Genomic DNA, 13,206 nt, shown 5'->3' with positions numbered 1-13,206 from the left:
AGCTGTCCTTTGTAGATTTGTGAAAGGAATTGGTAGATACTGAAGATATAAAAAAGTCAATGATGTCGTTTCTAAAACGATTATGTTGTCTTCTATTCAATAATTGTTTTCTCCTAACTGTCACCACCACGGGCAACGTCAGAGAAGGATATATGTAATTTAGCACATACAATTTCAAAGACTTAATTTATCTAACGAATGTCTATACCAACGACTTTGTAGTGTCATAGTAGCTCTGTGGCATCATTCTTGGTGCCGTAACCCACGGACCCTGAATCGACTCTTCGTAAGGCACGAATGAAAAAACTGTGTGTGTGTGTGTGTGTGTGTGTGTGTGTGTGTGTAGTTTATATTCAAATGCATACTTGGGAAGTCATGACGCGATTGAAAAATGGTTGCTGCTGCGATCGAACCTTCATAATTATGTTAAACGATTTCGGCAGCTGCAGAGGTATGCTTGGACCTGTTATATTTTTTTCCTAAATATGTATCGTAACATATCAACCATTATCCTAGGAGAGGCGCTTTGGTGTGTATATGTGTGTGTTTACTCTCTCTCTCTCTCTCTCTCTCTCTCTCTCTCTATATATATATATATATATATATATATATATATATATATATATATATACAGACATGTTCAATATGCATACTTGTTGACGACTGAAAACTGGTGTTGCTGTTCCGATTAAACCTCTATAATTATGTTACACAATCTGGCCATGTTTAGAGGTGTGGGGATGACATTTATTAGAAACAGAATGTTATGAAACGTACGTGATGGATTGCAGTATTGCAGTACATTACCTTGCTTATGTGTAGACTGACTAATGTCCTATAATGGGCTTCTACGCTCCCTCTGTAATACGCCAGGCAGATGTTCCCCTCTAGCAGCAACGTATATTTGTAAGTAACAGTGTTCACCTTTCAAAGCACGGATGTATTTGACTTCAATTTACAAAATACTATGAACTTGATCTATCTCGATTAACGGTGATAACATTATAAGGTGAGTCGTTTTCGAAATCTTGCTAAGCACAACAACGATCAATTAATTTTCACATATATATATATATATATATATATATATATATATATATATATATATATATATATATATATATATATATATATATATATGTGATTTGCAATATGTGTCTGTGTAAATTCACATATATCATATCATGCTTCTAAACCGTCTTTATAATAAATAACTTCCTTTTTTGTTTCCTTGAGGATTAGGTCTCACATGATGTAAGCAAATGATTGAACAGCAAACATTCCCAGTAAATCCTATTTTACAGATTAAAATCATATGAAATTGAGAGTACAGCCTTCCGTTCAAAAGACCCTTTGCTATTTATTACGTTTAACGATTTCAGTGATATACACTAGTAAGTGTCGGGGTTTAATATCAACTTTCCATACACGGATTTATTTTACTGCAAGTGAAAGTAGAACGAGTTAGATGTAGCTCAACCATAAGTGATACCATTACATGGTGTGTCGCTCTTCCGAATCAGTGCAACGATTTTTTTTAAAATTAACTTTTAAAATTATTTTTTCAAACTACAATGTAGCGTATCATAGCCTTTTCAATGTACCTATTTTATTTAAAGTGTATGTTGTGTTGTGTAAACGTAAATACCATGTAGATAAGATTTATAAGACCTATTAAGATAATGTGGAACATATTTGCCCCACCAGTCTGGACGTTTGTGCCTGCTTACTTGTTTTTAAGTAAAAACTCTTCTTGCATTTGGTTTGAAATAAAGCTTTCAAAATCTGAGATATTGTCGGGGATGATAGTTATATGCAAACAGCGGTTTCATAATTTTCTATTAGTCCGCTAGGCGTAGCGCTTGAGTGACACGTGCATCTATATATAATCGATGTAGGGATAACCGAGACGAGTGCAGGGATAACCTTACGAATTATGCAGGTCTCTAAGTAAAATAAAAGTGAATATGGTGAGAGACTGAGAATATGTGTGTATATATATATATATATATATATATATATATATATATATATATATATATATATATATATATATATATATTGTAATATCGCAATATTATCAATCTATAGGAAGGAAAATGAATCAGATTTCCACTCTTGGTGATAGTGTACCGGATTTAAGATACAATGATAACAACGTTTTAACTCTGACAAGTACAGATAGATGTGTAGAACATCGTGTCGTGTTGTGTTACACGAGTGTTGTAAGTAGGTACATTTAGATGCTTTGTACCGTATAAATTTGTTCTTAAACAGTTTACATTTTGATCTGTATGAACTCCTCGTTTCTATCATCCATAAAATTCACTGGTAAGACTCTTAAAATTCATTTTACTTCACATTTATCAGGATCTGTAACGTGCATAAAAGAAACGAAACATAAGTCATAATATTTGTAAGATAATTGATATTTCTTTTTACATTCAAAAAATTTGCAACGCGTCTTTCGTTTTCATCCGTTACTTGGTTGATGTCTGTACCTCTCTTCTCTATTTGTTTGTCATGCGTTTCAACCTCTTAAAACATGTGCCCTATTTTCAGATCGAAAAATGTTGCATCATGCACAGAATTTCTTAATTATTCATCCTTTCCGCATAATATGTACTATACGTACTGAAGATGCGGATTCTCCACTTTCAGTTCAGTCGTTTCAAGTGTCCTTCACTGTTTTTAGTTTTATTTCTTGATGGTCTATTGGTTTATTTGCGTTAATTGTTTGCATCTCCGTTTCATCATAATGTTGCAAAGAGTATTGCCTACTATTGCCTGAAGGTATCTCATTGGCTGGTATATATGTATGTTCTTCTTTTGTTTAGACGCCGAAGACTTGGGTAAGTCATATCCACTGTTATATTAAGGTACATGGATTTTAAGATATCTTTAAGAGTACCCTTTTTCTCATATTTGTATTGGTCATTAATTTACTTCACGACGAAAGAATATGTTTCCCTTAATGTTAGAAAGAGGGTTAATTAAATGTGTATCAACTCTGTTAAAATTGTGTGTTAGAGATTATTTGATGTCTTCCACTCCAACTGACAATATTTGATAGAGGAGATTAACATATATCAACAGATAAATTATAAATTAAATCATCTCCACTTATTATATCCGTAATTTGTTCCTTGTATGTATCTTCATCGTAAAAGCGATTTTCAAATGTCTGATCAAAATAATTTATTCCAAATTCTGCCACGTTTGCACTTTCAAATATATTACAAAAAAACCTGAAAAGAATTATATTTTGCTGAAAATAGAAGTATAAGTAGCATTATTTCACCCGAAACGAAAATTTGAAAATAAATTGAAACCTAGTACAGCAGTTGGGACATATAAAGATATAACTAGAATTGCTTTTAACTGACAAGCGGTCAAGCGGTACAAAAATATGGATACCAATAGACACCAGAAAAAGCGACGAGACATATGTTAATGAAATATCAGCTATAGCGTACAGTGGGAAATCAGACTAAATTTAGTTTCAGTTTCAGTCACGTATCTGTAGACAAATGTGGTAATTCTCAAGTAGTACAAGTTTGGATGATAATAGTTTGAATTATATTAAAACACGGAGTGAACTACTTGACAAACAATTTCCAGGTTCTTAACACAGAGTACTATAAGCAAACAATATTCAAGAATTTCAAAAACAGATTGTCAACAACAGGCAAAAGCTCTTAAACGAGGAAGTCTTTGATTAAACATAGATTTAATGCTTCATTAAAGGATAGACATATATGAAAAGAATATATTTGAACAAACGAACATATATTCGAGATTGCAGCCTTTTGAAGAAAAGATGAACAGTGAAGTAGATGCATTAGAAAGTGACATAAAGCAAAATACATACAGGTCAACAGAAGCAAATTAAAGGTCTTAGACAGTATTAACATGAATATAGGACAATAACTTACGGATTATCTGTCATATATTTAAGTGATACAATCGGAATGCCAATAGTTCAAAACTTGTCAAGTCTGAAAAAGAAGCTTACTGATGGAACAGAACAATCTAAAACAGATGCAGATGAATTAAGGAAAGAAATTTGAAAAATACAATCTCAATCACTGTTTACAATAGAGGCAGATGCATTCAAAACTTAAATTAATAAAATAGACTGGAGCATTAGGTGGAAGGCTTGATAGATTCACAATATAAATAAACGTAGATAATGGAGACATTCAAACTAAACTGATCATGGAAATGAGTATAACATTATTATGTTGGACGAGAAAACAAAGCAAAACACCGGATTACTTGATTCAATGATCTAAAAAGAAGTTGTTGCTACTAATTTGTTGATTGATTTGGGGGATTATTTTACTGTTTAAACATTTACTTACACTAAAGATACTATAGAGAAACCTAGACAGCCCAAGAGTTTCTTCTTTTTGGGGGGGGGGGGGGGGGCGGGGGCTACTAGCCTTCTGCTAGATAAGTAAATGTGAGCCTTTCTTCGTTGCCTTTCTAGTGGCGGTTAATGATTATGTCTTTTACATTTGTATTTGAAATTTAGTTACCTTTTGTGCAAAATAAATATAAGTGTCAAAAGAAAGAAAAAACAACAATGACATCATATGTTAAAGACATGTCACAAACAGGAGTACATAGCCACAAAGTATTAAATATATCAATCCAATGCAGTGTTGCATCACACATTTCTAGTTGTAATATGCCTATACAACGTTTGCAAGAGACTATATTTAAATTAGGGCCTAAATGTCATGATTACACCCGGATTATTTTACCTATATTGTGCGTTATATATAAACAAATTGGGTAGAACGCTTGTGTAATATATGACCATTTTATATTTTCCTAACATGATGAGATTTGTTGTTCCAGGAAAAATAATGCAAGAAACTAAAATAAACTGAAAAATTTAAGACCAACAGCTATCTCTAAACTTTTACTTCGTCATAATATTTATGATTTGTAATAGCGTATCTATTTGGGATCTATACCAAGTTCTTTACTCATTACTCAGTAAATCATCACAAATATAGGGCAATCTATATACATTCTCCTTAACTTATTTTCGAACTCGCAGCATGAAATAGTCCCAGTGAACTATATAATTTTGTTTTAGTTTGCAATCCAGCAATTCCGAAAACTCTTCAAAATTTCGAGCAATATTAAAGGTGTTCTACATCTTTATACTTTGCAAAAGGTTTGATTTTGAAGGAAAAACATTTCTAAGGATTTCCTAAATGGTTATCTGTTTATTAAAAATAGAGCATATATTTTAATTACTGTTAAAATAACTTTTCCGTACCTTTATTTCGGTGTAATGATTGATGGGTGTAATTTAAGTAATATAATATACTGCTTAACCTTCTTAGGTTTGCATATCTTACAAGACTGCTATCACTGTTTGGCCATATTTACTTCCTGGACTTCAGACGTTTAATGGAGAGAGAGAGAAAAAACTAGACCATAACATTTTAAAGGTATTTTTCATATTTTGCAACTCATTAATTGCACTCTAAGAAGTTAATATTGTCTACTTTGGCAAAATTCATTTTCCCTATTTTAATAATTGCTAAAGTTATTAGTGTACTTTGGACTTGTTCAATGTGTTGTCTCGAGTACACTGGAGCTCTCTTCTTAAGGTAACACGTTGTTTCCCTAATGCTAAATGTCAAGAATTGTCGGTCTCAGTACGCAAATGTAGCGTATTGTTATACCAATATTCATTCTACTGTACTTGTTGCGATTGCACACAACTGAACCTTGTACATGCCCCTCTTCATACGTAATTAATACATGTAGATGTGACCCAAGAAAATTGTTAACTTACTACAGACTTTATTTTGCACACCGGTAATCATCCTCTGTTATCCTTGATCGACGGGGACTAGAATAAAATTTATCCTTTTGTGGTAATTTCGTTTCAATAAATATTGAACAGTTACACATGACCTTATACTGGTCAAAACAAAATTCTCACATATTTTGTGTTCCATGGTTTTGAAATGTATCATTGCTTTAGCAAATTTGTGATCACTGAAATTCTCTGCAAACTTTTCTAAAGATTGTCTGATAAAATGAAAACTAATTGGGAGCCTAATTATCATTTTTATAAAAACTGCTTTGCTATCTTTTTTAAATCTATCAACTAACCATTCTTCAGTAAATGAAACGTATATTTCATCATTGTCTGAATTTATTGTTACTTTTTAATCGGGCTGATTTGTGCACGAGTGTCTTCTTAAATAGATGACCAATGTGGCCTGACAAGTTCGGAATAAATAACGGTACATACTTTGGATATCTTCAATTCATTAAACCGTTGAGTTTCTAATGTTTTGCAAACACAGGGCTTTTTATGTATTATTTGTTTGTCTAGTCTAATTTTTGTATTTGCCTTTGAGAAAATACTCATTAAGAGTAGAAAGCGCTCAAGCTACTTAGATAATAGTTTTGCACTGTTCGTTGTCAGTTTATTGCATTTATATTAATCAATTCCTGACACACGTGATCCCTTGCTGGATCCAGTGCACTTGAAAGGACTGTTAGTCGCCGTATGATTTGTATTCTTTATATATATAAATGTGTGTGTGTGTGTGTGTGTGTGTGTGTGTGTGTGCAGATCATGCATACACAGTATTGTAGCCTCTCACACATATCATTACCTTATGAGTATCAGTCGTCAAAAGCAGCTACGTCATATTGAACCCAGAAATAATGTTGTTGGTACCGTCTAGATAGGATTAATTGTTTTAACAAACCTGAGTCTCTTTCATTTCCTTTTAGACAAAAATGAAGCTGGAGTTTTTTGCTTTCCTGATGATTAGTATAGCCATGAAGAGAACAATATACGGAAAAAACTGCTTAGAGGCGGACGAAGCATGCGAATTCTACCTTGAAATAGACCACCATCTGACTATGATGAGGGAAAAGGATCTCGTGTTTCCTTACAATGGACATATCTACAAATATGATGTCATAAATACTTCCAGTGCAATCCCGGTTGACATTAATGACGTTATAACAGCAGACGGTTGGGAGCAACCTCGATTAGTTGCTGTATTCAATAACACTATGCCTGGACCTCCAATCATAGTCTATGAGGGCCAACAGGTAATTGTGCATGTCAAGAATAAACTCAAGAGTGAGTCTGTAACCATTCATTGGCATGGTCTGCGTCAGCGAGGAACACCATGGATGGATGGGGTTCCATTCGTGACACAGTGCCCAATACTCCCTGGTCAAACCTTTACTTACACGTTCATCGCCGAACCAAAAGGAACATTTTGGTATCATTCGCACATGGCCAGCCAACTCACAATGGGAGCATTCGGGGCTTTTATTATTCATGAGAAGGGGGATGTAAACGCCATGCCAGAACACATAATGACTATACAGGATTGGAACCATGACTGGGACGCAGACATCGATTATATGAAAATGTTATACGGAGTATTTGAAGAAAGAAAACCAGTCGATCCTTCTACGTCCATAGATGGAAGTAAGTTCAGTATGTTCATGGTGCAATCAGGCCTAATTAACGGACGGGGTCGTTACTATGACCCCCATACATGCAAAGACAACGGTGCACCCTTAGAGGTTTTTGAAGTACAACAAGGGCAAGCTTACAGGTTCAGAGTAATCGGTTCAGGAGCTCTATACCCGTTCCTAATATCGGTGGATAAACATAATTTAACCATCGTCGCGTCTGATGGATTTGATTTAGAGAGTGTGGTGGCTGAATCTTTCATCATAAATCCTGGAGAGAGATTCGATTTTATTCTACACGCTGACAAACCGGTATCTAATTATTGGATCAGAGGTAAAACTCTTGAGGTTGGTAAAAATCATACAGCGAAAGCCATACTGCAATATAATGGTGCGCCCACACAAGATCCAATTACGTCTAGGCGATCGTGCACTCAAAATAATCCTTGCATTATTGTAAATTGTCCATTCTCATATTTTCCAACGCCCGACCACACGAACTGCAGGACATTTGACCAGCTGAGAGCCAAAGATGATACAGATCCTGCTCCCAACGTGGAAACTGGAAAATTTAAAGAATTCTTCCTGAACTTTGCTTTTCCAGGAACAACATGGACTCCTGCATCGATAAATGGTCTTGCTTTTGAGCAACCGTCTGTGTCAGCAATGACTCAGCCTCAGGAGCTGTACTCTTCTTGTGACAGGCCGGAATGCGGTGAGGAAAAGGTTTGTCGATGTACACATTCCATAAGTGTTGACTACGGTGACACTGTACAAATGGTTCTGTTAAATATGGGCAAAGGAAAAGGCTGGTCGCATCCTATACATTTGCATGGACACTCATTTTATGTTGTTAAAATGGGTTATGGACGATACAACGCAACTACAGCTAAGTTTATCGAAGACGACTTAAATATAGATTGCAGAGGAAATCCAAACCGCAATATGAGCTTCTGCAATAATGCCACATGGGCAAACAAAACATGGCTGGGAGGAAATGTGCCTGGACTTGAATTGAAGCGGCCACCACGGAAGGACACAATAATCGTACCGACTGGAGCTTACGTGGTGATACGTCTAAAGGCTGACAATCCGGGACTATGGAATTTCCACTGCCATGTCGATCTTCATAATTTAGATGGTATGCAGATGCTAGTCAACGAGTCCTTCAGCCGTATTCCTAAATCTCCATTGGGGTTTCCTAAGTGCTGGGACTATCCGTCCGACTACCATTCCAAGGTGGATATGAAAACCACTAATGGCTGTTCCTCTGGTAAGCATACTTTTTATCAATGCCCAAAGTAGTTTTAATATTTCTACCCAAAGCATATTCTTTGTCGGCCGTCATTTTTATCCTTTATCTAATTTATCCCACTGGCATCAAAACCAATTTATCTCTGTAAAAATAGTGAAATTATGTTTTATACTCTTATGTCATTTTATTCCATATTTATAGGTTACTGCATTTGTATGGGAAAATATGAACGAGTTTTTCGACTGGAAATACTGTACGACCTTGAGAGTGCAGTATATCCATCCGACAAAACGAGTTTATATGTTCCCATACAAATGCAGTAACCTTTTTATTATATGCTCATTTTTTATTCTACCTAATGCTTAATTATATTACCAAAATACACTACGAGAAACAAAGTAACTGAATGTAAGCCGTATTCTAAACTAAATACACCAGCGCAGATTCATCATTACACAACAACAACATTATTACTGCGCACCTAACTCCGCCCAGTCAAATTTGAACTTAGTCACGCGCTCTACATAACTTTAGAATGAAAATGGCATGTCTACTTAAAATTGAAATTCGGAGTCATATTGTGAATGAATGTGCATTGCAACAACTTTTCCATTTGATCTGGAATGGATAGATTTTTATATTTTTTCGATTCTACGAAATTTCGTGATTATGGACTGGATTTATATGTGACAATTCCACATGAAATACATCGGATTGAAGAAGCGAGGGATAAGCGTATTGCCACCTTCAAATGTGTTTCTGTTTCTGTCATTAAATGTCTGAAATCATAATGTGGGAAAATATGAAGTCTTTTAATTGCAATTATCAAAAAGACACTATGGAATTTAATGCTTATTTCATTTTGAGTGCAGTAAGGAGGATGTAATTGTACTTACATTCGAAATTACAGTACAATTTCGAAATGTGTAATCAAGATTGAGAACCTATGACATGTCTCATGTAATTCGGATTTGCAAAACTATGAAAGTATATTTTGAGGAAATTCAGGATGTAAAACTGTATGTTTTTTTTGTCATTCTTATCACCAGCTAAAGGGGACAGTATATGCTTTGTCCATAGTATGTTTTTTGTAAGACCCTTTCTTGCGTCTGTTGAATAGCTAGCCTAAATCTGAAACATTGCATCAAAAAAGTTAACGCGGAATGTGCAAAAAACAGCTGGCATGTGGTAGTCCACGAAACATCTGCTATACTTCATTCAGAAACAAATTTAAACAACCCCAACGTAAAACGCCTACTATGCGAGTTTACATGATTGTTTACAAATCAAATGTGCTGGCGTCTGCGTCCATTGTTTGTTTACAATAAAAAGTAGTTCCTTTATGAACGTGAATGCAATATTTGTATTTGCGCGCGAGTTCAGTATCGGGTAATATTGCACGATTTCTGACAACGTAAAGTTAAAGGAGAAAAAAAATCAGCATATATTAATCCTGCATTTACTGAGGCAGCGAATTTATTTGTTTCCTTTTTTGAAACTAATGATAACTCATTTTCAACACTATGTTTCTTTGTCAATGTATCAGTAATAAATGAACAAATGTTTGAAGTTTCTACGACATTGCATATCCTTTCTTTGAATTTTCTTTTTATTTACTAATGAGATTATTGCAAATCTTAAATTATCAGCTAAGTATTAACGCATCTCTTAATTCCTAATCTGAAAATCTCACTTCAAGCATGTATTGTCACTTTTGACTATTTCAACACTAAATACTAGCCAATAACTGCAGAGTTCACAGAATCCGACCTTTATCTTGTAAATAAATTGAATATTGTATATATATTGGTATCTTATTTTTCAGATACCGCCGTTATTGTTCTTGCGTCATTACTCTCACTTTCGGTGGTTATAATAGTGTATATGTGTGTCTTTCTCTGTCTGAAGAAATCCACTTACGAATCTTTCTCATAGCACCCAAGAATCCTGCCTTCAGCCAAACTGGAACATCTTCGACGCAGTTTTAACATTGATTTTCATTCAACGTTGCATAAGTGTTTTTGTTAAAGTAAATGTGAGTATTTGTCTGCATCTCTAAGTAATAGTGCAAAATGACCCTGCGTGGATATTTTCGAAACAAATATTAAAGGGGTTAACTACTATCATAATTACACAACTAACAACCTGTATGTTTACCTTTCTGCCATGGAAGACGGTCCTTTACAACAAGTACTAGTATAAAACTTGCATATATCAAACATTTTTTGTTTGAAATGACAATTCCAAAAAACACGAGAATATTTTAATGGCACAATAAGCAGTACCAAAAAGTCGAATAAATTACAATTAGACTGCATTTACTATAAATAACAAGGTTCTTCCACTCATTCCATATCGATCATTCTGAAGCGTTTACGTTTCTCTTCAATTGAGTCTCATCTTCCGACGTTGATAATATTGGAAATTTGCAGAGGTTATCTACACAGATACGTTGACTGTCAAAACAGAAGTCTTAGAAAGGTTACAAGGGAAAGTTTAGAAAACAATGCAGTTTCAATGTCTCCTGACATACAATGAATACCTGACGATTCTGATATATCAGCCACGCCGGGCTAGATACCTATTTCCGTTAGATGAAACTATTTGGTTTACTTGGATCTTGTCTTTCATTTTGTCGTAAAATTATCACATTGTATTATCAAGAACCCACGACAAATGAATATATGAAATTATTATAAGCTGTGAACGTTTAGTTCTAAAACAAAAATTACAGACTATATGATTTTTTTGATCGCCCATTTCAGTGAGTTAAACCGATGCTTTTGCATGGCGCAATTTCGGTGATGACATCGTATTAAAATTCTCAATAATGGTATGACATGATCTGTTGATGGAAATATGTTTCTATACATTCAAACCTTTCCGATATGTTTTAATGTAGCAGGGATCTCATTATACTTGCATTTATGTTTATACTTTCTAAGGTATATTGCCATAAAGTGTCGTTATTTTCATATACTTTTATAATCATTTCGACTAATCTAATATTTGAGTTTCCCTTAACATCTGCTTTTTGATAGCAGCAAGATTTTACTATATTTTCTGTCTCCCGTCAAAGAAGTCTACCGTTTTATCTAAAGAATAGGAATATGAAATGGCAACACCTCTTCCAAAAGCGTTTGTAAATTTACTATCAGAATGACCTTCATATTATACTTTGTAATCATGACTTATTCAACAGCAACAAATACAGTTTGTACGTTTTCATTAGTAACTCGCAAAGGTCTCGCAGATGATAGTTTCACACTGATGTCAACAAATTGCCTAAGTTAAGATAGATAAGCCTGCCCCAAAAATTGTACAAAAAGACATCGTTGTTCGATTCTTACTTCACTGTTAACGTTGTAATAGTATACAGACCAAAATAACAATGCATCATAGTCATAACATCTGATTACTCTGATTGTATACAGTGCATGTCGAATATCGAGATAAATTTCTTTCGAGTTCGACTTCAAACTCAAGAATATACGTAACTGCGGGTCCTTTTTTTTCCACAACTGAAAACAAAATGGCCAAAATGATACAGGTATTAACATCAAATATGAGTACATGTTTGTTTACCGGGTAGTACAGAATCTTATGACTGGCATGTACCCCATGCCCTGATTCGATCATCATTGTTCGTACACCACAATAACCTAACAGTATTACATCACATACTTTACATAATAATGACCAAAATATTATTAAATCATATACCTTACATAATAATGACCAAATATTATTACATCATAAACCTCGCATAATAATGACCAAAGTTGTATTACATCATAAACCTTACATACTAATGACCAAGCTATTATTACATCTAACAACTTACACAATAATGACCAACATATTATTACATCATAAACCTTACATAATAATGACTAAATTATACATTTTAGTGTTTAATAATAGGTAGACGATCGTTTAGAATTATGTCATGGTTGCAGCAGTTACCTCCCTTGAGCCGAAAATCAAATTGCCACATATAACGACTAAGGTATCAGCAGTTTAATTTAATTCTAGCCTTCATGTGGGGGATTATCTCCGGTAATAAATATCACACATTAACTCGTTCATATATAACTAAAACCACTTCTTATAACTGGCTCATAAATCAAGGTTGTAAGCCATTTTGATATACCCTGTTGAGCTGTCAGTCGCCAGGTGTAAGCCATCAAGCTTCTTCTAAGTTAAATGATCTAGTATTCATAGCCCTCATGGAGTTCTCACCTCCAAGTTAAAATAAATGTTGAGAGAAATAATGGATTTTTTTTAAATCTGGATCTTATTTTGTTTTTAGTTTTTTTCGTTGAATTAAATAATAAAATCATGATTTGCCTATTGTCATGCAATACAAAAATTGATTACCAAGTGATATAAAAACTTCATTTTTCTCTCGGGAGTTTTCGGGATTTATTTCAGTTTTTCATCTCTCATAAGCTTTTGCAACCTTCTGCAAA

General features: G+C 34.2%; 1 protein-coding gene across 6 annotated transcripts in view; it reads left to right on the top strand.

Annotated features, from left to right (window-relative positions):
- Positions 1-13,140, top strand: part of LOC149799700 (multicopper oxidase 3-like) — a 31,324-nt gene extending 18,184 nt beyond the window's left edge. Inside the window, exons 1-4 of one of the 6 annotated variants that reach the window (XM_089959058.1) lie at positions 848-1,009; positions 5,364-5,471; positions 6,778-8,752; positions 10,560-13,140. In XM_089959058.1, the coding sequence (XP_089815184.1) occupies positions 6,784-8,752; positions 10,560-10,669 (2,079 nt within the window). In that variant the 5' untranslated portion in view covers positions 848-1,009; positions 5,364-5,471; positions 6,778-6,783 and the 3' untranslated portion in view covers positions 10,670-13,140. Of the gene's footprint in view, positions 1-759; positions 1,010-2,685; positions 2,853-5,363; positions 5,472-6,777; positions 8,753-10,559 lie in introns of those variants that run through there. The other 5 variants (XM_089959062.1, XM_089959059.1, XM_089959057.1 and 2 more) reach the window with 5 other exon arrangements.
- The last annotated feature ends 66 nt before the right edge of the window (positions 13,141-13,206 follow it).

Source organism: Sinohyriopsis cumingii, chromosome 5 (genome assembly GCF_028554795.1).
Source record: "Sinohyriopsis cumingii isolate HCF-2022 chromosome 5, ASM2855479v2, whole genome shotgun sequence".
In the NCBI taxonomy this organism is placed as follows: domain Eukaryota; kingdom Metazoa; phylum Mollusca; class Bivalvia; order Unionida; family Unionidae; genus Sinohyriopsis; species Sinohyriopsis cumingii.
This window is presented reverse-complemented; position numbering and strand designations above follow the sequence as displayed.